A 24,781-nucleotide genomic window follows, 5' to 3' on the forward strand; every position below is an offset into this window, starting at 1 on the left:
TTTGATTTTATGGTCAGATCGAAAGTAGAACATTAAAAAACGGCCTCAGGGCCGAAACTGATTTTGATATTTATTTTTTCCGATTTATGGAAGTCAATCCGAAGTCACTTTCTTTGCCTTTTAGAGCTGTCAGTGCTCTTGTTGCCAATATAGTGACTTTGTTGCTAGCGACTCATTTTGGCCATTCCTACAGACAGAACATATTTGTCTAACAACTAGTGAGAAATTGGGCGACTTGCGCAACGATGGCAAACTCGGTTTCGTTATTGAATCGTCATAAAGTCATCTCCCTTCTCATGCCTGTTTCATTAATGAACATTGTGTTCGCCCAAAGCATTGCCCCATGATTATAGAAGTAATAACTGGCCTATGTAGTATCAGCCCATGTTATTGCACGGAAGTAGATGTTCTACAGATCTAACAGCTCAGCTTTGTTCTCGACAACATCATTGGAAGGCAGCCAGCTGCAGTAGGCCTGTCGGCTGAGGAAAAAAAAGAGATTATGTCGCTCTGTCAGAGTGGACATTTAAATAGGCTAGCCATTGTCTTTAGGTTAAGTATGATAAAGTTATAATCGGACTGGTAGTCTGATTTAACTGCAAAACAGAAGCAGCAACTGGAAAAAATCGGAATCAATCGGAAAAAATAAACATCAAAATCAGTTTTGGCCCTGAGCCTGTTTTTTAAATGTTCTACTTTTGATCTGACCATAAAATCAAAAGTCTGAAAAACAAAGTGTTATTTGTTTGTTTGTATCACATTCATAAACAAATAATGAATTGTTTCATTTTGGATTCTCAATTGAATATCAAATGAATGGATGATACACGGAGCTACTGGGTCTACTCTGTGTCTCAATGTTGTTTTTCTGTGAGAGTGTGTGTGTGTGTGTGTGTGAGTGTGTGTGTGTGTGTGTGAGTGTGTGAGTGTGTGTGTGTGAGTGTGTGTGTGTGTGTGTGAGTGTGTGTGTGAGCACAGGAGATTTGAGTGGTGGTGGATGAACTTTATTGGTCTGGTTCAGTGGGGTGTAGGCACCGCAGACACACAGGTGATGCACACAGTGAAGGGTGATCAGTCGCAAACAAGCACAGTGCCTCTAGGGGGCAGCAGAGACATCATGTCCCACACAACACTCACATCCTCTACACACCAGCACTTAAATACACATCAACAGAGGAGCAAGAGAGAAAAAGAACATCTAGTATCATAAAAACCTCAAACTTGAACTTAAATATCTCACAATCAAACTCCACCCCACTACCTGAGGCACCAGATCAGAGTCATCAGCACTAACAGAGTGGACAAGAGCAGGTAAACATCTCTGGCTTCATCTACATGTGTGTGTGTGTGCTCAGAATTCAAGTAGGTAGGGGTAGTCTTTAGAAGGCAGGAGTGTGTGTGCACGCGTGCATGTGTGTGTTATTCTTGGGCAGCTTGTTTGGCCTTTGAGCCCACGTTGAGTCCGAACAGTTTGTTCTGGGTGGGCGGGGCGTCTGCTGTCTCTGATGAGGCGTCGCCGAGGGCGACAGAGCTGTTGCTAAGGAACCCCAGGAGGTTGAAGAGGAACAAAAGAACCAGGAGGGACGTCAGCACCACCCACATGACACGGTTCCGCCACAGAACCTTAGGACAGGAACGCTCCACAACGCTCAAGAGGTCCCAGAGCCGACTGTGGAGAACACAAGAGGAGGAAGATGAGGAGGAGGAAGTGTGTGTGTATGTGTGTGTGTGTGTGTGGGGGGGGGGTTATGAAGATGAGGAGGAGGGAAAAGTCTGATATCACTGGTCCATCACAGGGTGTGTGTGGGTGGGTGTATGAACTGGTCTACGCCAGAGTCTACGAAGGTCAGCAAACCAAAAAACCCGGACAAAAAACAGGTCGTTAGATGAGATGGCACTGGGTATGTGTGTTGTTAGATGAGATGGCACTGGGTGTGTGTGTCGTTAGATGAGATGGCACTGGGTGTGTGTGTTGTTAGATGAGATGGCACTGGGTGTGTGTGTTGTTAGATGAGATGGCACTGGGTGTGTGTGTGTGTGTTGTTAGATGAGATGGCACTGGGTGTGTGTGTTGTTAGATGAGATGGCACTGGGTGTGTGTGTTGTTAGATGAGATGGCACTGGGTGTGTGTGTGTGTGTTGTTAGATGAGATGGCACTGGGTGTGTGTGTTGTTAGATGAGATGGCACTGGGTGTGTGTGTTGTTAGATGAGATGGCACTGGGTGTGTGTGTTGTTAGATGAGATGGCACTGGGTGTGTGTGTCGTTAGATGAGATGGCACTGGGTGTGTGTGTTGTTAGATGAGATGGCACTGGGGGTGTGTGTGTGTCGTTAGATGAGATGGCACTGGGTGGGTGTGTATGTCGTTAGATGAGATGGCACTGGGTGGGTGTGTGTGTTGTTAGATGAGATGGCACTGGGTGGGTGTGTGTGTTGTTAGATGAGATGGCGCTGGGTGTGTGTGTGTGTGTTGTTAGATGAGATGGCGCTGCCGTCGTCAGTAACTTTTTCGGAGCCTGATGAAATTGGTGTAATGGGTTGGTTTGACTATTTTTTATATTTTTTCGTTGCATTTCTGCATTAATTTAGTAGGATCCATTTTAACACCTTTTTAATAGAGCAGGTTTTAAATACCCATTTGTGCTGATAGGAGAACATGTTTGACACACACACCAAGCAGAGGGAACACAGCCCTCATAGTGACACACACACCGTGTCCAGACAACGTGCAAAACACAGTGAGCTTGAACATGCCCCATAAGGGAAAGAGGTTAGCACTTGATATCTGCATGATGAATGCAGTCTACACTGAAAGCACCTCAAATGAGACATATCTAATGTGTGTGTGTCAGAGTTTCCGCTAGAAAAAAATGGTGCCGGTCAAAGTGACCGGCAGAGGTTTCGTTTTCCGGACATTTTGATGATATGCCGGTCAAATATATTATCGCTTCTTAATTAGTCAAATTAAGGGAAAATTGATCAAGCTGTATAGAATGCAACATGTTCATTAGCCTAACATAAACCTACCGAACAAGATCTAGCCAGTATATTTTCATGGACAGCAAGAGTCCGCTTCGTTCGTTGTTTTAAAAAGTTGTTTGTTGCTGCTACGTTATCTCCAGTGGTGACTGTTTACAGTAACTTACACAGATGCGCACATACAAGAATGAGAGCTCACACCACTACCCCCTAATGCTATGCCTCTATTTGATAACAATAAATTAGGAAATGTTTCCTATTCTGGGAATTGTTTAGTTTATTTTTTTTTCGGCCGCGGTTCAATGATACCATTTAATTGTGGCAGAAATTATTCGCGGACCAGTAGCCTAATCTCCTCGTCGAGGAGGCCCTAGATCATAGACAGAGAACGCATAGGCCTACTGTATGCTTTGGGCAAAGAACACTTTGCATGTCCAGTGACAGTGTACACGGAGAATGACAGTGTCTTGGAGCGGCCGCATCCCCGCAACTCCACTTCCAATGTCACTGATTCCGACAGATACGCCCGACACTTCTGCTTTTTATCTGGTGGTGTTGGAGTTGACCGGACATCTGAGGCTTTAGACGTTACCAATTTATCATCATCCATCGCGTCTGGCCTCTGAAAAAACTTTTAAGGCTAGTCTGCCTGGGCCTGGCCATGTTTGAACCGCCTCACTGTTCGTTGTTTAACATGGACGTTTCTAAGCGTGCGCTTCCTATTTGAAATGCAGCATAGGCTATGCGTGTTGTTTAATAGCTTACTTTTCAAACGGTAGAGCCTGTCCATTTAAAAACATAGCCAGAGGACGTATAATATAGGCTTACGTTTTATGTCTTATTCTCAAATTCAGATTGCGTTAGGGGACGGGATTATTAGCCAATTTCAATCGGACAATTTGACCGGAGAGATTTAATTTTTTCGGACATTTCATTTTTTTTTCGGCCAATGTCCGGTAATTACCGGACAACGGAAACCCTGGTGTGTGTGTGTGTGTGTGTGAGAGTGTGTGTGTTTGGCGGGGGAAGATCTCTGAATGTGTGTGTGTGTGTGTGTGAGAGTGTGTGTGTGTCTGGCGGTTGAAGAGCTCTGAATATGTGTGTGTGTGTGTATGAGCTCACCTGTTGCTTCTCTTCTCTCTGTGCGCCTCTTCATCCCTCTCTCCTGGCACCTCCTCACGCTCCTCTTCCTCCTCCTCTTCCTCCTTCTTCTCCTTAGTAGAGTCGTCCGTCTTCTTCTCCTCCTTCAACTCTTTCAGCCTCTTCAGACCCTCCTCATACCTGGTGCACACGCACACACACACACACACGCGCGCACCCGCACACACACATGCGCGCACACGCACACACACACACGCACACACACACGCACATGCACACACACACACACACACACGCACACACACACACACGCACAGTCACACTCACACACACACGCACACACACACACACACGCACACAGGCACACAGAGAGACATCACATCACATTCTGTACTGTACATCACACACTATGGGCCTCAAGTGAGTGTGTGTGTGTGTGAGAGAGAGAGGGGGGAAAGAGTGTGTTGAGACATACCCTTTTTTGTAAGCCTCCTCCTCTATCTTGGCCTTCAGCTCAGAGCGGATCTGCTCCACACTGAGACTCTTGGCAGGAGCTGCGGAGTCACATTCACTCTGTTTCCCACTGCAGCCACAAAACAGACACTAGCATTAGAATCAGCATTAGCTCAGAGCTGTGGAGTCACAAAACAGACACTAGCATTAGCATCATCATTAGCTCAGAGCTGTGGAGTCACAAAACAGACACTAGCATTAGCATCATCATTAGCTCAGAGCTGTGGAGTCACATTCACTCTGTTTCCCACTGTAGAGTTTGCGTTAGCTCAGAGCTCTGTTTCCCACTCCAGCCACAGAACAGATGCTATGGTTAGCGTTAGCTCAAAGTTGTCGTATTCACTCTGTTACCCACTGGAGCTAGCTAAAGAGAGCTCCCCTGCACAAACCACAGCTGGAAGGGTAAGCAGGAAAGCTAACGAGTGTTTAGCTTTAGCATCAGCATGGCTCAGGCTGGCGGATGTGCAGTAGCTTTGCGCTAGTTTTGAGTGTGTTCTGTGTTAGCTGCGTGTTAGCTTCGTTGGCTAATGTGTGCAAACTTCTGTAGCTTTAGCTGCATGTTAGCTTCGTTGGCTAATGTGTGCAAACTTCTGTAGCTGTATGTGAAGAGGAGAGCAGTCCCTGCCCTCGGCTCCTAGCGTGAGGAGTAGCCGTCGTCCAGCTGCAGTTATTTTGATGGAAAGCTATTAAAGTTCAAAGAGAATCGTCATGCTAGGAGCCATGCGCTCCTCAGACGCACCAGAGTGCAAACACAATGGAGCCCTTAAAAACGACCTTGAGCTTCACACTCAGCCAACATACACACCCACACACACAAACACACCAACATACACACATACACGCACATGAACACACACACACACACACACACACACACATGAACATGAACACAAGTACTTAAGCAAATATCGGAGATGATTAAGCGAAAGTAAATATTGTGCTCAGCACCAGGAAAAGTCACACCTATGGGAAAGTTCCACCTCTCACTCAGTAGCACACGTCAGTGGATCCTGATCTAAAGATTAAAAACCTGCTGCAGCTTCCAACACTGAGATACAGACAGACAGACCTACACACACACACACACACATACACACACACACACACACAGCTCCACTATCTGCAGCCTTCCTGCTGATAGTGACATGAACTTCCTGTAAGTAAAGTAAACATGGCGTGCTGGAGATGGACCTTTACCATTACTATTCATTCATACACAACACTCCCATACACACACACATCCTTCATTTACACACGTGTGTGTGTGTGTGTGTGTGTGTGTGGGAGTGTGTGTGAGAGAGTGTATGTGTGTGTGTGTGTGTGTGTGTGTGAGAGTGTATGTGTGTGTGTGTGTGTGTGTGTGAGAGTGTATGTGTGTGTGTGTGTGTGTGTGCATAAGTGTGTGTGTATGTGTGTGTTACCTCTCTGGTGCAGTGTGTAGTGTTGCATCACTGGAAGGAGCAGTCTTCACTGTGGCTTCACACTAGAGTTAGGAGAATCAACAGTCAGTCTGCATACTTACACGTGCAGTATCCACACTTACACACACTCCATATCCACACTTACACACTTAACACACACATACTCCATATCCACACTCGCACACACATAATCAGTCTGCATACTTACCCACTTACACATTCAGTATCCACACTTAACACACACACACTCCATATCCACACTTAACACACACACTCCATATCCACACTTAACACACACACACACTCCATATTCTCACTTAACACACACATACTCCATATCCACACTTACACACTTAACACACACACACTCCATATCCACACTTAACACACACTCCATATCCACACTTAACACACACACACACACACACACACACACCAGGACACACAAATACACACACTAACCAAGACACACACACACACACACACACTCGCCAGGAACCCCCACCACCACCACCACCACCAAGACACACACACACCGACCAGGACACACACACAAACAAACACACACTCACCAGGACTGGGAGTGCAGGGCTAGGACCCTGTACCAAAGTGGGTCCGCAGCTGGTGCCGGGCGTCTGCACAAGTAGCTGAACAGGTGCCTGGACAGGTAACTGGCCTGGACTCTGCCCAGGTGTTTGGACAGGTAACTGGCCTGGACTCTGCCCAGGTGCTTGGACAGGTGTCTGGCCCGGGATGTTAAGGAGGTTAAATTTAGGAACCACAGCAACACTGACTCTTCTGCGTGGCATTGCCTGTGGAGGATTTAAACACACTTTTTACACACTTCACATGCCACACAACTCACACCACACAGCACTCACACACACATCACACACACCACACAGCACTCACACACACACACACACATCACACAGCACTCACACACACACACACACACACACAGCTAACACACTACACAACTTACACCACACAGCACTCACACACACACACACACACACACACAGCTAACACACTACACACACACACCACACACACACACACACACACACACACACACACACACACACACATCACACACAGCAAACACACTACACAACTCACAAACACACACACACACACACACACACATCACACACACACACGCACACACACAGCTAACACACTACACAACTCACACCACACAGCACTCACACACATACACTTCACACACACACACACACACACAGCTAACACACTACACAACTCACACATCTTGCTAGGTTGCTAGGTTACGGGGACGCTGGCGAGACACAATGCTCCGTCTGGCATCATGTTTTTGTTTGTTTTTATGTAATGTTCGTAATTTTATGTATTTATTTGTCAAGTTAAATGTTTTCACCTTTTATTTACGTTATTTTCGATAGTTTTGTGTTATTCTTGGTCCTTTTTTCTGGCTGATAACTAACAGTAACGTTAGTTTCTATTCTACTGGGCTGATGAGCTGCCTTGACTAGCCGTCCCTCTTCCATCTGACGCTGCACATCCTCTGTCTGGACTCGTCTGGACGGAAAGATTGCTCAGGGCAATGGGCCTACTCTGCGAGAGATCTGCAGCTGCCACGACCACCGAGCTGCGGCTGACCTGCGAGCTGTCATAACTTTAACGTATAGCACTGCTAGCCTCTGACGCTGGGTGCAACAAACGGTCCTTGCTAAAGCCACCGAGCTGCTGATCAGCAGGAAGATCGGCCATCATGACTTCAGACTGTTGTTCTTCCGGTGCTCTGCTCTCCAGAATGCCAGTAAATTCTCTGAGTTGGTCAGTGAAAGAACTTTGTTGGTCTTGCATTGGCAGTTTCACGCGGGTCAGCATTGCCCTTGGACTTTTTCAGCCGGTTGGAAATTGGACTAATTTTAACATGATTATTATTATTTTATTTATTTATTTTCAATTTGCTGTGTTGTCTGTCTTGTATGTCTTGGTGTCACGGTAAACGTGTTATATTGTACGATTAAAATTCTATTATTTTGCATTTTAGAATTGTTTTTAAGTCCATATTAGCAATGTAAAGCAATTATTACCAATGTATCTTCATTTGGAATCAAATTAACCCATTCGCGCTGGATGCTGCATGACGCAACATTGACCCTCCCGCTGGATGCTGCGTAGCGCAGCATGCTTTTTATTTCATGTTTCTAGGTGCTACAGAGGCTTAGATATTACATTTTGGTAGACGTTGACAATTTTTAGTATGTTTTCATAAAACCCTCAGGAAATAAGGTTATTTAGTCTAGAATGCCATAGGATTCTATAGGCGTTTTTAGCAGGCATTTTAGGAGTAAATGGGTTAATGCAAAGAAAGCTACTTGATGAACTTAACTTGTACATGTAAGAGTGTGGGAGTATACACAATGCCTCGCTTGTAGATGATAGCATAAACTTGAAGTGCTTTGTGATATTTTAATTCCACATTGGCTAAGTGTTGTGTAGTAGAGTAACACAACTTACTTGCTTTATTTGCTTTATTCCAAACTAGCGTTAACAGCATACAGCCAACTTCAGCATTGCACAGTCTATCCTTATCACTCTACTTCTAGGCTAGGTAGCATATCCTTATTAACCAATACATGACTCCACCTAGTGGCATGGATGAGTATCACATATGTCACATATCCCCCTTAATAAGAGAACACATAGTACATCAATAGTATTTAACAGTGTAGGTCTATTCACCTTGGAACCATACAGTATATCAACCCATTAAGTATATAATATTTACCAACACTTGTATTTAAAGATATGAGGAGCAATAAACTCATTTAAATGTTTCCAGCTCCGGAGATTCTTATTATTTATTTATTTTTTTTAAATGTGAACTGATCATGTAAAACCCTTACAGTCAAAATGAAGAATGACTTGAACCTTTGTATGATTTATCCCTTACTCTACTAGTAATTCATTTTTATGGACTCAGCACAAAATCCTTAGTCCACTCTGGAGCTCTTCTGCACCTGACCGGTCTGGCAGGCGGTGTAGCTACATCAGGTTGTGGTGTAGCTGGAGTGTGTTCAAAGTTCAGAGGTAACAGCCCGCCCTCACATTCTTCCATTTGAAGAGAAACCGGTGCAAGGTACGAAGCATTCCAACAGCGTCCATCAGAGAGTAGGTAAGTGTACTGTCCCCTCTTTTCCACCACTCTAAGTGGCTTTGAGAACTTGCAGTGTGTCTTAGGAAGAATGCCAGGTTTTCTCACCCGGACATATGAGCCACACTGGAAGGACACGCCTTTGGCCCCTCGTTTGTGATCAGTGTAAGCTTTGCTTTTCCTCTGGTTTTCTCCCACCCTGGATGCAACTTGCTGTAGAGATGGAAGTGGACGGCCCGTCACATGAAGTCTGGTGCGCATGGGTCGACCATGCAACAGTTCCGCAGGTGAGCACTGGGTGGTGGAGTGCGGCGTAGCTCTATAAACATGGAGGAACTCACGTGTGAACTCTTTCCATGGTTGTCCTTCGAGCAGCGCAGTCTGCAGGGTGTCTTTCAGGCTTCGATTGAAGCGTTCAATCTCACCGTTTGCTCTAGGATAGTAGACCGATGATTTCCTGTGTACAATCCCCCTGTCCTGGAGGAACGTCTCGAACTCCAGTGACACAAATTGAGATCCATTATCCGAAATCAGCTCTTTGGGGTCGCCTTCCCTGCTGAAAACAGATGACAAGAACTGGATGACAGTCTGAGAGGTGGCATGGGAAAGAAAAGCCACTTCAGGCCACTTGCTGTGGTAATCGATCAGTGTAACTGCAAAGCGACAATCTATGGGTGCTCTTTCAAAAGGCCCCACTATGTCTATTGCCACCTTCTCCCAGGCACCATCAGGATATGGCACAGGCTGTAGTAGAGGAGTGTGAGTGACCGCTGACCTGTCATGGGACTGGAACGTGATGCAGGATTTGATAGCAGTCTCTACCTGAGCATCCATGCCAGGCCACCAGTATGCTTCTCTGAGTCTTTGCTTTGTCCTCACTATGCCTTGGTGTGTGTCGTGGGGCAGGGAGATGAATTTCGACTGAAGACTGTCTGGCACCACGAGTCTGTGTGGGCCACGTACCACACAATCACCCTGTAGGGAGAGTTCGTATCGAAGTTTGAAGAATGGCTGCAGGGCTGGAGTGAGGTGTTTTGCTGAAGCAGGCCATGTTGAGGTAAGAAGTCCACGCGACTCTGTTTGAACAGGACATGAGGTGCATGCAGCCTTAAACTCAGCATCGGTAACAGTTGTCAGTGTAGAGGTAAGTGCAACTTCTATGTCCTCCTCTAAACTAGGCTCTGAGTGAGGGAGTAGAAGCCTGGATAGACAGTCTGCTGTTGCGTTCTCCCATCCTGGCTTGTACTGGAGGTCGTATGTGAATGAAAGCAGTCTAGACGACCACCTGGCCATCCGCATGCCTACTCTACCTTGACCTTTAGATGCAAGCAGTGTAGTCAAAGGACTGTGGTCGGTACGTAATGTGAAATGTCTCCCCCATCAGTACGTTCTCCACTTTTCAGTTGCCCACACACACCCCAAAGCTTCTTTTTCTACCGTGGAGTATTTCCGCACACGAATCTGGACATTTTATCTGGACATTTTATCATAACTCGGTTGCCGCTTTGGGTCGAATCAGTGACGCATGCACGTCAGGTCAAAACCAGGCCATTTTCGTGGGTCTATCACTAGGTGGCAGTCTCGCCAGGTCTCGCTGATCACTTCCCGGAAAGTTTACACAAGTAAGTAACAGGTAACACTTCATATTTCATGAAAGACGTTATATCTCCATTTCTAGAAAAAAACAGCGATTTTGATGAAAACTAGCCACTGTTCAGCTTGGGATTTCTCAGGAACAGAGGTGTGTAGAAATACACGGTTTGCACCCACCGAGAGCTTAAAGTCTCACCTTTTAATCGAGCCATTGTATGTGTTTATAGCTATAACACAGAATATGCTGTGGCTGTACAAAAATCATCAACAATGGTCTAGATTGCTGGCACTCTAGGACAAAGCTCCCGAAAACAGCTTGGCATTCAATGAGTTAACAGCATACAGCCAACTTCAGCATTGCACAGTCTATCCAAAGATTGTTAAGGCGGAGCAAGATACTTCGTCGTAGTTCATGTCTATGGGCGCGAAATGGGGATCAAATCCTGTCTGCATAAAGAGGCGTGTCGATGACGTATTGATGAGCGTACGTTGCAAACCGCCAACAGCAGCGGCATAAATAACCGGCGCACACCTGATATAAAGTCGATTTTCTCCAGACTGGAATGCTCAAAAATGCTAAAAATGTACCTGAAATGTTCACAAGGGTTTGAGGATCATGAAAACGTGCCCGAAATTCACATTCCTAACTCTATAGAACTAAGACCTTAGCATATGTGGTAAAATTCTGAGCTAGGCCCATAGACTTCAATGGAGCAGTCGCTGCCTCTGCTCTGCATAAAGGGGGATTTTGACCCCCCCCCCCCCTCGTGCGATCCGGGTTCCCGGAAGTGGCTCCTGATGAAGTATCTTGCTCCGCCTTAACAATCTTTGGTCTATCCTTATCACTCTACTTCTAGGCTAGGTAGCATATCCTTATTAACCAATACATGACTCCACCTAGTGGCATGGATGAGTATCACATATGTCACACTAAGCCAACCTAGAGGTTTTTTTTTTTTTTAAAGTAAAAGGCGACATTCAGAACTGTGTTGCTGTTTATTTCCATGACTGCGGAAGTAGGACGCCTACTAGGAAGTGTCTGTGGCAGCTTGATGACAAGGTGCGCCAAAGGGTCAAAATAGCAGCAGCCAAAGAGAAACCATGGTAACAGCACAACAGCACAACAAAAAATAAATAAATTGGTGGCACGTGACATGTCAGGAGGGGCGCAATGAACAGGAGGAAATTCGTTTTTTTGTCTGCCTATCTTTCCTTGCTTACCTTTTTTTTGACAAGGAAGATCATTGATTCAAAACAAAATAGCCGCACTTCATAGGAGTCATAAACAGGCCAACATATGAATTAAAATAGCGTCTGATCTAGTGGACCGAGACAGGAAATACAACCATTTTTTTAACATTACCATTTTGCCCAGTTGATGGGGTCAGGGGTCACCACTGCTATAGCTGAAAGGGAGCTATATGCTGGAATAACCCACTAACGATATTTAGCTGAGCTATAAAGAAGCTCATTCGCTTATTTCCCAAAAAGTTGGTGTGTTCCTTTAAGATGAACCTAATACACACTGATGTGATTCACTGTGTAATTCTGTACGTTGTTGCGCTGCGCTGCGTTGCGTTGCGTTGCGTTGCGTTGCGTTGCGTTGCGCTGCGCTGTGCTGTGCTGTGCTGTGCTGTGCTGTGTTGTGTTGTGTTGTGTTGTGTTGTGTTGTGTTGTGTTGTGTTGTGTTGTGTTGTGTTGTGTTGTGCTGTGTTGTGTTGTGTTGTGTTGTGTTGTGCTGTGCTGTGCTGTGTTGTGCTGTGTTGTGTTGTGCTGTGTTGTGCTGTGCTGTGTTGTACTGCGCTGCGTTGTGGTTGTGTTGTGTTGTGCTGTGCCGCGTCGTGTCGCGCTGCGTCGCGTTGTGTTGCGTTGTGTTGTGAAAGCGACTGCACTGCGTCGCGTTGTGTTGTGTTGTGTTGTGAAAGCGACTGCACTGCGTCGCGTTGTGTTGTGTTGTGTATGCGACTGCGTCGCGTTGCGTGGTGTTGTGTATGCGACTGCGTCGCGTTGCGTGGTGTTGTTTATGCGACTGCGTGTATGATGCTGCTGTACCTTCCCCATGGTGAGGGACATGGACCGGGAGGGCCGAGGGATTCCATCATCTGAATCACACACACATACACACACATACACACACACAGAGAGAGAGAGAGAGAAAGAGAGTTAATGATGAGATCTGACCTCACAGTCATCATGACTTTTCATAGACATCAGGCATTCCTAGGCATCCAAGGCATCCAATGTAGATTCGGTATTTTTGGCAACTCTAGAGTCGCGAAATATTTATGTTTGACCTTGCCGTTATAAATACCTCTCACTGCTTGAGTCCTTCCCCCTGTACATGGTGCATGTGCTTTTGTTTTGGAGCCGGAGGACTAACAGGCCAAGACTATCTCCATAGAGCTATATACTGACCAGGTAAGCACTAACAACAGACCAAGACTATCTCCATAGAGCTATATACTGACCAGGTAAGCACTAACAACAGGCCAAGACTGTCTCTATAGATCTATATACTGACCAGGTAAGGTCTAGCAACAGGCCAAGACTATCTCCATAGAGCTATATACTGTACTGACCAGGTAATGTTTCACGATTCTCAAGAGATGTCTCCGGGTCCCCCATTCCCCTATTGCAAGCTATGTTCCATGGCTATGCTAGGTCAACCATTCCCCTATTGCAAGCTATGTTCCATGGCTATGCTAGGTCAAGCATTCCCCTATTACAAGCTATGTTCCATGGCTATGCTAGGTCAAGCATTCCCCTATTGCAAGCTATGTTCCATGGCTATGCTAGGTCAAGCATTCCCCTATTACAAGCTATGTTCCATGGCTATGCTAGGTCAAGCATTCCCCTATTATAAGCTTGTTTACCATCAAATTGGCTGTTATTTTAAGATAAAACACTTGCATAGTGCTGCTTTTACTGAAAAGCATCAGCTGACCTTATGGATCCAGTTATGATACTGCCATCTGACCTTATGGATCCAGTTATGACATTGCTATATCTATAGTTATGATATTGCCAATTCGTCACATGTTGTTTCTGGGCCCAGCAGCTCTTTTGTCCAAACATGTTTACTAATGCAGCCAGCTTGTTTGCTTGTTTACTAATGCAGCCAGCTTGTTTACTAATGCAGCCAGCAACCTGTAAACCTTGTCACCATCACCACAGTTTCAGTGAGGATGAAAAAAAAAGGCTTGACTCTAAAAGAGTAATTAGTGTAGCTGTGCTTCCAGACAATATAATCAAAGGTAACGTCCAGGCCTGACGCGGAAAATATGATTTTATTAGGTTGAGGTAGCGAGTCAGTGGTAGAATGGCTATTGTTTGTAGGCTACTCTTAATAGCGGGATTTTTATTTTTATGGAAAAAATGGGAAAAAAACGCTCTGGGCCCAGTTGGACCCCCAAAAAAGAATCATCAGCACATTATTGCATCACACTAAAAAATATTTTTTAGTGTCATCATATTATTATGTCATCATTCAATATTGCTTTACAATGAGTAGGTGTGTGCATAGTCCTCATAACTCATTTACTTTAATACACATACACACACACACATGAAACACACCAAATGTTTAGTCCACAGCTGTAATGTTTACTCACCTCCTGTATCAATGGAACCTCCATAGCAGCGGTTGGAGTTTTGATTGGCTAGTTTCTTGAACTCCATGAGTTCCGCGTGGTCCTTCTCGTAGGTTCTTTTCAGGTTCTCCACATATTGCATCATCACCTCTGTGGCCTTGTTCATGCGTTTCTCCTGCCACACAAGTCATGGGTAGCATCAGTACTGTCAGTGCTGTCTCAACTACCGTCAGTGCTGTCTCAACTGACATCAGTACCGTCAGTGCTGTCTCAATTACCGTCAGTGCTGTCTCAACTAACATCAGTGCTGTCTCAACTACCGTCAGTGCTGTCTCAACTAACATCAGTGCTGTCTCAACTACCGTCAGTGCTGTCTCAACTAACATCAGTACCGTCAGTGCTGTCCCAACTGACGTCAGTGCTGTCTCAACTACCGTCAGTGCTGTCTCAACTAACATCAGTACCATCAGTGCTGTCTCAACTAACGTCAGTGCTGTCTCAACTACCGTCAGTGCTGTCTCAACTAACATCAGTACCATCAGTGCTGTCTCAACTACAGTCAGTGCTGTATCAACTAACATCAGTACCGTCAGTGCTGTCTCAACTACAGTCAGTGCTGTATCAACTAACATCAGTACCATCAGTGCTGTCTCAACTACAGTCAGTGCTGTATCAACTAACATCAGTACCGTCAGTGCTGTCTCAACTACAGTCAGTGCTGTATCAACTAACATCAGTACCGTCAGTGCTGTCTCAACTACAGTCAGTGCTGTATCAACTAACATCAGTACCGTCAGTGCTGTCTCAACTAACATCAGTACCGTCAGTGCTGTCTCAACTAACATCAGTGCTGTCTCAACTACCGTCAGTGCTGTCTCAACTACCGTCAGTGCTGTCTCAACTAACATTAGTACCATCAGTGCTGTCTCAACTACAGTCAGTGCTGTCTCAACTACCGTCAGTGCTGTCTCAACTACCGTCAGTACTGTCTCAACTAATGTCAGTACCATCAGTGCTGTCTCAACTACCGTCAGTACTGTCTCAACTAATGTCAGTGCTGTCATGGGTAACATCACTAATAGTTTCTTGAACTCCATGAGTTCCGCGTGGTCCTTCTCGTAGGTTCTTTTCAGGTTCTCCACATATTGCATCATCACCTCTGTGGCCTTGTTCATGCGTTTCTCCTGCCACACAAGTCATGGGTAACATCAGTACTGTCAGTGCTGTCTCAACTACCGTCAGTGCTGTCTCAACTGACATCAGTACCGTCAGTGCTGTCTCAATTACCGTCAGTGCTGTCTCAACTAACATCAGTGCTGTCTCAACTACCGTCAGTGCTGTCTCAACTACCGTCAGTGCTGTCTCAACTACCGTCAGTGCTGTCTCAACTAACATCAGTACCGTCAGTGCTGTCTCAACTAACATCAGTGCTGTCTCAACTACCGTCAGTGCTGTCTCAACTAACATCAGTACCATCAGTGCTGTCTCAACTACAGTCAGTGCTGTATCAACTAACATCAGTACCGTCAGTGCTGTCTCAACTACAGTCAGTGCTGTATCAACTAACATCAGTACCGTCAGTGCTGTCTCAACTACAGTCAGTGCTGTATCAACTAACATCAGTACCGTCAGTGCTGTCTCAACTAACATCAGAACCGTCAGTGCTGTCTCAACTAACATCAGTGCTGTCTCAACTACCGTCAGTGCTGTCTCAACTACCGTCAGTGCTGTCTCAACTAACATCAGTACCGTCAGTGCTGTCTCAACTAACATCAGTGCTGTCTCAACTACCGTCAGTGCTGTCTCAACTAACATCAGTACCATCAGTGCTGTCTCAACTACAGTCAGTGCTGTATCAACTAACATCAGTACCGTCAGTGCTGTCTCAACTACAGTCAGTGCTGTATCAACTAACATCAGTACCGTCAGTGCTGTCTCAACTACAGTCAGTGCTGTATCAACTAACATCAGTACCGTCAGTGCTGTCTCAACTAACATCAGTACCGTCAGTGCTGTCTCAACTAACATCAGTGCTGTCTCAACTACCGTCAGTGCTGTCTCAACTAACATTAGTACCATCAGTGCTGTCTCAACTACAGTCAGTGCTGTCTCAACTACCGTCAGTGCTGTCTCAACTACCGTCAGTACTGTCTCAACTAATGTCAGTACCATCAGTGTTGTCTCAACTAACATCAGTGCTGTCTCAACTACCGTCAGTGCTGTCTCAACTACCGTCAGTGCTGTCTCAACTACCGTCAGTACTGTCTCAACTAATGTCAGTGCTGTCATGGGTAACATCACTAACGTCAGTGCTGACTCAACTACCATCAGTGCTGTCATGGGTAACATCTGGTCTTACTCAACCCAAACAAACAGTGCTGCTCCACTTCTAGCTCACAGACAGGACAGTCACAGTTGCAACAGACCGTCAACACTGTTACACCCTGTCACACCCACAACACATAGTCTGTGCTGCTTGTCTGTGCCCAAATACAGACTCACACTCAGCACAGTCCGTCAATAATGTGACATATCAATCAGTCATTTGCAACATACAGTACTGCCTACCAAACATTAATTTATTTTATATATTTCTTAGCGCTGTCAAAATAACTGATTAATTTTGATTAATTAATTTGAGAAAAAAATAACTGATTAAAAAAAATAGTGCAGATTAATCGATTCCGTATGACCTTTGACCCCGAGCCATTCTAGTCAGTAACCAGACTGTAAAATGAAGGAGAGAGAAGAAAATATGCTGCCTAGATCATTGATTGGAACATTTATTTAAAAAAAACGGCCTGATGGTGTTGATAAAAATAAAGTGTTGATTAAAATAAAGTCCTCTGCCATGTCTGCAGCAAGGAATTTGCATATCATCAGAGTTCGTCAACTCTAGTCGCACATCAATGCAAAGTAGTGTTGCCATTAACGGGAGTGTTAATTTATTTTCATTGTGTCCCCTAAGTTATATCTGTGGCCTAAAATGTATGTAAAAAAAACCTTCTTCCCGAAGCACTTTTGAATGTATTTCCTCAGCCTATTTGGTCATATCATAGATTATTATGGTCATTTTTTGAACAGTGAAAATAAAAATAAAAGAGCCCTTTTATTTTATTTAATGTCACTAACGCTGACGCTATACGCTAACGCTATATTGATATAAGCCATATGCAAACATTCACATCATGCATATATGGGTACATCCTGAAAAGGGAATAGCATGTAGGCTATAGGCTATGGCCATTACAATGACCAATATGTTATCTTAAATAAACTAGCTGAATAACACAGGTGACCACTTCTGCATAATTTCATGGAGTGCTGAAATGTACACACATTTTTGAACATTTGTGAACTGTGAAATGTAGCATATGTTTTTGTGGTTGTGAACTTATTGCAATATCACCATAACTATTCCACCTGTGTGTGCATGGTTATAATTCTGAAGTGCAAAATAGCTTAGGCTACAGCACAAATATTTCCATAAAAATAAGCAAGTCTGACCTCTGAATTTATTTTGAAAGTGCACCTGATTGATGCATTTAAAAGTTAAAATATTCAAATATTTCTTAAATTCTTACAAAACACCCACCCACTTTTTAAAATTGTTAGTTTGGACCCCCAGTAATACATCTGGGCCCAGTGGCCCGAAAGTTCATAATCCGTCCATGCCTGGTCCCTACACCTGAGAACCACGGGTGTACGTTTTTTTTACAGCATTATACATTACTGTATAATGCTGAATGAGCCAAACAAAAATTTCCGCAGCAAAATTTTGGTTGGCCCCACCAAATCTCACTCCAAGGTTTTTTGAAAAGTTGGCAGCCCTGACATGTCATGCGTGCAGTTGTTGAATTGCACATAACATGTCTGCATATTTATTTAGTCTTCGACTCTAGGCTAGCGCATGCATTATCATGGCCCTATAATTGTGCAAATACAGACGGGATATCCGACGCTCCTTTTACAGTAAACCACTTCACAACGAACGTTCAAATAACCCCCAGAGTTCAGTGTCCATCAGTCCCAACATTTAGAAACATAATCGAAAAGTCCAAGCGTGAATTGGGTGTGCTAACGGCGCTGTGTGCTACCTGTGCTGTGTGCTAGCTGTGCTGTGTGCTAACTGTGCTGTGTGCTAGCTGTGCTGCTAACTGTGCTAGCTGTGCTGTGTGCTAACTGTGCTGTGTGTCCAGAAAAGTCGTGTTTAGAGAACTGTACTAGTGGTGTTTAGAGAACTGTACTAGTGGTGTTTAGAGACTGCACTAGTGGTGTTTAGAGAACTGTACTAGAGAACTGTACTAGTGGTGTTTAGAGAACTGCACTAGTGGTGTTTAGAGAACTTTACTAGTCATGTTTAGAGAACTGCACTAGTGCTAGCTGTGCTGTGTGCTAGCTGTGCTGTGTGCTACCTGTGCTGTGTGCTAGCTGTGCTGTGTGCTACCTGTGCTGTGTGCTAGCTGTGCTGTGTGCTACCTGTGCTGTGTGCTACCTGTGTGCTACCTGTGCTGTGTGCTACCTGTGCTGTGTGCTACCTGTGCTGTCCTGCTACCTGTGCAGACATACCAACCTGCCAAAAGTAATTTAAGGGAGGTATCACGAAGCGCCCCTTTAGCCTATTTAGATACTGAAATACAGATTAATATGTTTGTTCAATAATGTCTAGTCAGTACACCAAATAAGGAAGATAGAAATTGTGAAAATAAAATATGTAAATTTTGGTAGTGTGGTCCCTTTTTTTGGTCTTTTCATGTAGCCTTGGCAATTAGCCATGTATAGGCCTGAATATAGAATAATTATTAATATGCACATGAATTGGCACTATAGTTAAACTCACCTCAACATGTATTCACTAAAGTCACTGTTACAAACAGTGCAGCGTGAAAGACTAGGCCTATCATTATTTCATCACTGAAAACTGATTGGTTGGTTTATCAAAACAGGCCAATCAGGATGCTCTCTGTCTTGGATGCGCTCAAGCACACACGCACCACCCCTCTCTCTCTCTGTCGTGTGCGCGCTACACTAAGATGCGCTCAAGCACACACGCACCACCCCTCTCTCTCTCTGTCGTGTGCGCGCTACACTCAGATGCGCTCAAGCACACACGCACCACCCCTCTCTCTCTCTGTCGTGTGCGCGCTACACTCAGATGCGCTCAAGCACACACGCACCACCCCTCTCTCTCTCTGTCGTGTGCGCGCTACACTCAGATGCGCTCAAGCACACACGCACCACCCCTCTCTCTCTCTGTCGTGTGCGCGCTACACTCAGATGCGCTCAAGCACACACGCACCACCCCTCTCTCTCTCTGTCGTGTGCGCGCTACACTAAGATGCGCTCAAGCACACACGCACCACCCCTCTCTCTCTCTGTCGTGTGCGCGCTACACTCAGATGCGCTCGCGATTTGAAGTCTATCTCGCGTGCCCGCTCTTTATCGCTCGCTCTACATTACGGGAGATTTTATCTAATTTGCGGGTGTCAGGGAGCCGCTGTTAATATGCGGGAGACTCCCGGAACTTCCAGGAGACTTGGGATGTCTGCCTGTGCTGTGTGCTACCTGTGCTAGCTGTGCTGTGTGCTACCTGTGCTAGCTGTGCTGTGTGCTACCTGTGCTAGCTGTGCTGTGTGCTACCTGTGCTAGCTGTGCTGTGTGCTAGCTGTGCTGTGTGCTAGCTGTGCTGTGTGCTACCTGTGCTAGCTGTGGTGTGTGCTAGCTGTGCTAGCTGTGCTGTGTGCTACCACTCTGTGTCCCTGCTCAGTCTGCTAAATTAGAGTAGAAAAACCGCACTCTCAAGTTTTTTCTCATTACTTATTTATTGTTTACTGCCATGTCCACACACACGTTTCTGCCTAATCCATCGTCAGTGTGTCAGCGCTATATAAATAAAAAAAGAGAAAGAGCAGAGCTATGAGCAGGGATATGCCTACTGGAGTCTCAGAAATAATGAAAGAGAGATGGAGAGAGATAGAGACAGACAGACAGAGAGATTTGATTTGAGGGGGGGGGGGGGGGCAGGGGGCAGATCAGAGGTGATCTGCATTGGGGGGGGGGGGGGGGCAGATCAGAGGTGATTATGCTGAGGGGGCAGGGGTCAGATCAGAGGTGATCTACTGAGGGGGGCAGGGGTCAGATCAGAGGTGATCTGCTGAGGGGGGCAGGGGACAGATCAGAGGTGATCCTGCTGGAGGCTGAGTGTCCTTTGGGAGTAAACAGATGGAACTCCATGATTACAGCTGAAATGCCACTGTAGTCTCAACATCAACAAACATCAGACATTAGCACAAGGAGTTGGCACTACATTACGCACACACACACACACAAAAACACACTGTCGTTCTCTTTCTATCTCGTTTAGACATAAGCCTCTTATCACCATGACAGCGGACATACCAGCCCCTCCTTAATATGCAGAGGAAGCACACTCTCTTACACATTAACACACACACACACACACACACACACACACACACACACACACACACAAGCACACACTCTCACAAATACACACACAAGCACACATTCTCACACATAAACACACACAAGCACACACTCTCTCACACACACACACACACTCTCTGTCACACACTGAATCTCCCAAAAACACTCCCCCGGCACACAGCTTGATTGGGCTGTTAAACAAACAGTCAGCCATCAGTCTCCCCATGAGAACAAGTCACAGACCAGCAAGCTCTCAGCTCACACACACCAAGTCACAGACCAGCAAGCTCTTAGCTCACACACACCAAGTCACAGACCAACTCTCATCTCACACAAACCAAATCACAGACCAACAAGCTCTCAGCTCACACACACCAAGTCACAGACCAACTCTCATCTCACACACACCAAATCACAAACTCTCATCTCACACACAACAAATCACAGACCAACCCTCATCTCACACACACCTCTGCAATGTCTCACCTTCAGCTGAACAACATCCAACTTCAGCTCAAGAACATCTCAACATCCACTCAATAAAATTTTACCTTCGTGTTTAGAGAACTGCACTAGAGAACCGCACTAGAGAACTGCACTAGAGAACCGCACTAGTGGCGTTTAGAGAACTGCACTAGAGAACTGTACTAGTCGTGTTTAGAGAACTGCACTAGTGGTGTTTAGAGAACTGCACTAGAGAACTGTACTAGTGGTGTTTAGAGAACTGCACTAGAGAACTGTACTAGTGGCGTTTAGAGAACTGCACTAGAGAACTGCACTAGAGAACTGTACTAGTGGCGTTTAGAGAACTGCACTAGAGAACCGCACTAGAGAACTGCACTAGAGAACTGTACTAGTGGTGTTTAGAGAACTGCACTAGTCGTGTTTAGGGAACTGCACTAGTCGTGTTTAGAGAACTGCACTAGAGAACTGTACTAGTCGTGTTTAGAGAACTGCACTAGAGAACTGTACTAGTCGTGTTTAGAGAACTGCACTAGTCGTGTTTAGAGAACTGCACTAGTCGTGTTTAGAGAAGTCGTGTTTAGAGAACTGTACTAGTGGTGTTTAGAGAACTGCACTAGAGAACTGCACTAGTGGTGTTTAGAGAACTGCACTAGTCGTGTTTAGAGATCTGCACTAGAGAACTGCACTAGAGAACTGCACTAGTGGTGTTTAGAGAACTGCACTAGAGAACTGCACTAGTCGTGTTTAGAGAACTGCACTAGAGAACTGCACTAGTCGTGTTTAGAGAACTGCACTAGTCGTGTTTAGAGAAGTCGTGTTTAGAGAACTGTACTAGTGGTGTTTAGAGAAGTCCTGTTTAGAGAACTGTACTAGTGGTCTTTAGAGAACTGCACTAGTGATGTTTAGAGAACTGTACTAGTCGTGTTTAGAGAACTGCACTAGTGTTCAGCTACAGCTCAGTAGCATCTCAACTACAGCTCAATAACATCTCAATTCAGCTCAATAGCATCTCAACTACAGCTCAACTACAGCTCAATAGCATCTCAATAGCATCTCAATTCAGCTCAATAGCATCTCAACTACAGCTCAACTACAGCTCAATAGCATCTCAATAGCATCTCAATAGCATCTCAATACAGCTCAATAGCATCTCAATACAGCTCAATAGCACCTCAATACAGCTCAATAGCACCTCAATACAGCTCAATAGCATCTCAATACAGCTCAATAGCATCTCAACTACAGTTCAATACAGCTCAATAGCAGCTCAATAGCAGCTCAATAACATCTCAACTACAGCTCAGTAGCATCTCAACTACAGCTCAGTAGCATCTCAACTACAGCTCAATAGCATCTCAACTACAGCTCAATACAGCTCAGTAGCATCTAAACTACAGCTCAATAGCAGCTCAATACAGCTCAGTAGCATCTCAACTACAGCTCAATACAGCTCAATAGCATCTCAATACAGCTCAATAGCAGCTCAATACAGCTCAGTAGCATCTCAACTACAGCTCAGTAGCATCTCAACTACAGCTCAATAGCATCTCAACTACAGCTCAATACAGCTCAGTAGCATCTCAACTACAGCTCAATAGCATCTCAATACAGCTCAATAGCATCTCAACGACAGCTCAATAGCATCTCAACTACAGCTCAATACAGCTCAATAGCATCTCAACTACAGCTCAATACAGGTCAGTAGCATCTCAACTACAGCTCAGTAGCATCTCAACTACAGCTCAATAGCATCTCAACTACAGCTCAATAGCAGCTCAATAGCATCTCAACTACAGCTCAATACAGCTCAATAGCATCTCAACTACAGCTCAATAGCAGCTCAATAGCATCTCAATAGCATCTCAACTACAGCTCAATACAGCTCAATAGCATCTCAACTACAGCTCAATAGCATCTCAACTACAGCTCAATACAGCTCAATAGCATCTCAATACAGCTCAATGGCATCTCAACTACAGCTCAATACAGCTCAGTAGCATCTCAACTTCACCTCAATAACATCTCAAGCTCCCACACTCTAGCAGACTCACCTGCCGTACAGACTCACCTGGCGTACTGACTCACCTGCCGTACTGACTCACCTGGCGTAGTGACTCACCTGGCGTACTGACTCACCTGACTCACCTGGCGTACTGACTCACCTGGCGTACTGACTCACCTGGCGTACAGCTCCCACCATCTCAGCTCGGCTGGACAGGCGGATAGCCAGGCGCTGCAGTACCGCCATGGTCTCTAGGAGGCGCTGGTAGGACTCCCTCTGCTCCAGACTCTGCCATAGACACGCTGTACCCTGTACACACACACACGAGAACACACACACATGAGAACACACACACACACACACACATGAGAACACACACACACACACGAGAACACACACACACACACGAGAACACACACACACACACACATGAGAACACACACACATGAGAACACACACACACACACACATGAGAACACACACACACACACACACACATGAGAACACACACACACACACTCTGCCATAGACACACTGTACCCTGTACACACACACACACACTCTGCCATAGACACGCTGTACCCTGTACACACACACACATGAGAACACATACATGCGCACACACACACACACACTCTGCCATAGACACGCTGTACCCTGTAACATCAACAACACACACATGAGAACACACAGACACGCACACACACACACACACACACAGACACACAGACGCACACACACAGACGCGCACACACACACACACACAGACATGCACACACATACACACACACACACACACACACACAGACACGCACACACACACATGCACACACACACACACACAGACATGCACACACATACACACATGCACACACACACACACAGACACACACACAGACACACACACACCTTGAGTGAGCCCTTGAACTCCTCCAGCTCTTTCTCCGTGTTCTCCTCGGTGAGGTTGCGCTCCCTCTCCGCCTGCTTCAGCCGCGTCTCCAGCGTGTAGCCGTCATTACGGTACGCCAGAGACAACTGCACAAACGCATTCTATGGGAAACACACACACACATACAACCACCACAACCACACACACATACACACATAAATACAACCACACACACACGCACACACACATAAATACAACCACACACACACGCACACACACATAAATACAACCACACACACACACACACACATAAATACACACACACACACATAAATACAAACACACACACACACACTCACATAAATACAAACACACACACAAAAGTACAACCACACACACACAAACACACATACATAAATTCATACACGCCAGAAATCCACAAACACACACATAAATACACCCACACACACACACACACACACAAATACGCACACAATCACATACACATATAAATACACATATATATATATATACTCACACGCATATGTTACACAAAACACTCAGAACACATACGTTTCACAACACACACACACACATAAATACACCCACACACACGTACACATGCATAAATACAC

The 24,781-nt window shown here is 45.3% G+C and overlaps 1 protein-coding gene across 1 annotated transcript in view; it reads right to left on the minus strand.

Annotated features, from left to right (window-relative positions):
* Positions 1-988: 988 nt before the first annotated feature.
* mrvi1 (murine retrovirus integration site 1 homolog) overlaps positions 989-24,781 on the minus strand; it is a 46,345-nt gene continuing 22,552 nt past the window's right edge. Inside the window, exons 13-21 of the mRNA XM_076293106.1 lie at positions 24,167-24,307; positions 23,435-23,566; positions 14,365-14,518; positions 12,806-12,855; positions 6,588-6,827; positions 6,016-6,077; positions 4,557-4,664; positions 4,103-4,261; positions 989-1,669 (exon numbers count right to left, since the gene is read on the minus strand). Of these exons, the coding sequence (XP_076149221.1) occupies positions 1,420-1,669; positions 4,103-4,261; positions 4,557-4,664; positions 6,016-6,077; positions 6,588-6,827; positions 12,806-12,855; positions 14,365-14,518; positions 23,435-23,566; positions 24,167-24,307 (1,296 nt within the window). The 3' untranslated portion in view covers positions 989-1,419. The remainder of the gene's footprint in view (positions 1,670-4,102; positions 4,262-4,556; positions 4,665-6,015; positions 6,078-6,587; positions 6,828-12,805; positions 12,856-14,364; positions 14,519-23,434; positions 23,567-24,166; positions 24,308-24,781) is intronic.

This window comes from Alosa pseudoharengus, unplaced genomic scaffold (assembly GCF_046254945.1).
Source record: "Alosa pseudoharengus isolate Yale_2024_CS ecotype anadromous, Long Island Sound unplaced genomic scaffold, YU_APseudo_1.1 YU_APseudo_1.1_scf_19, whole genome shotgun sequence".
Classification (NCBI taxonomy): Eukaryota; Metazoa; Chordata; class Actinopteri; order Clupeiformes; family Clupeidae; genus Alosa; species Alosa pseudoharengus.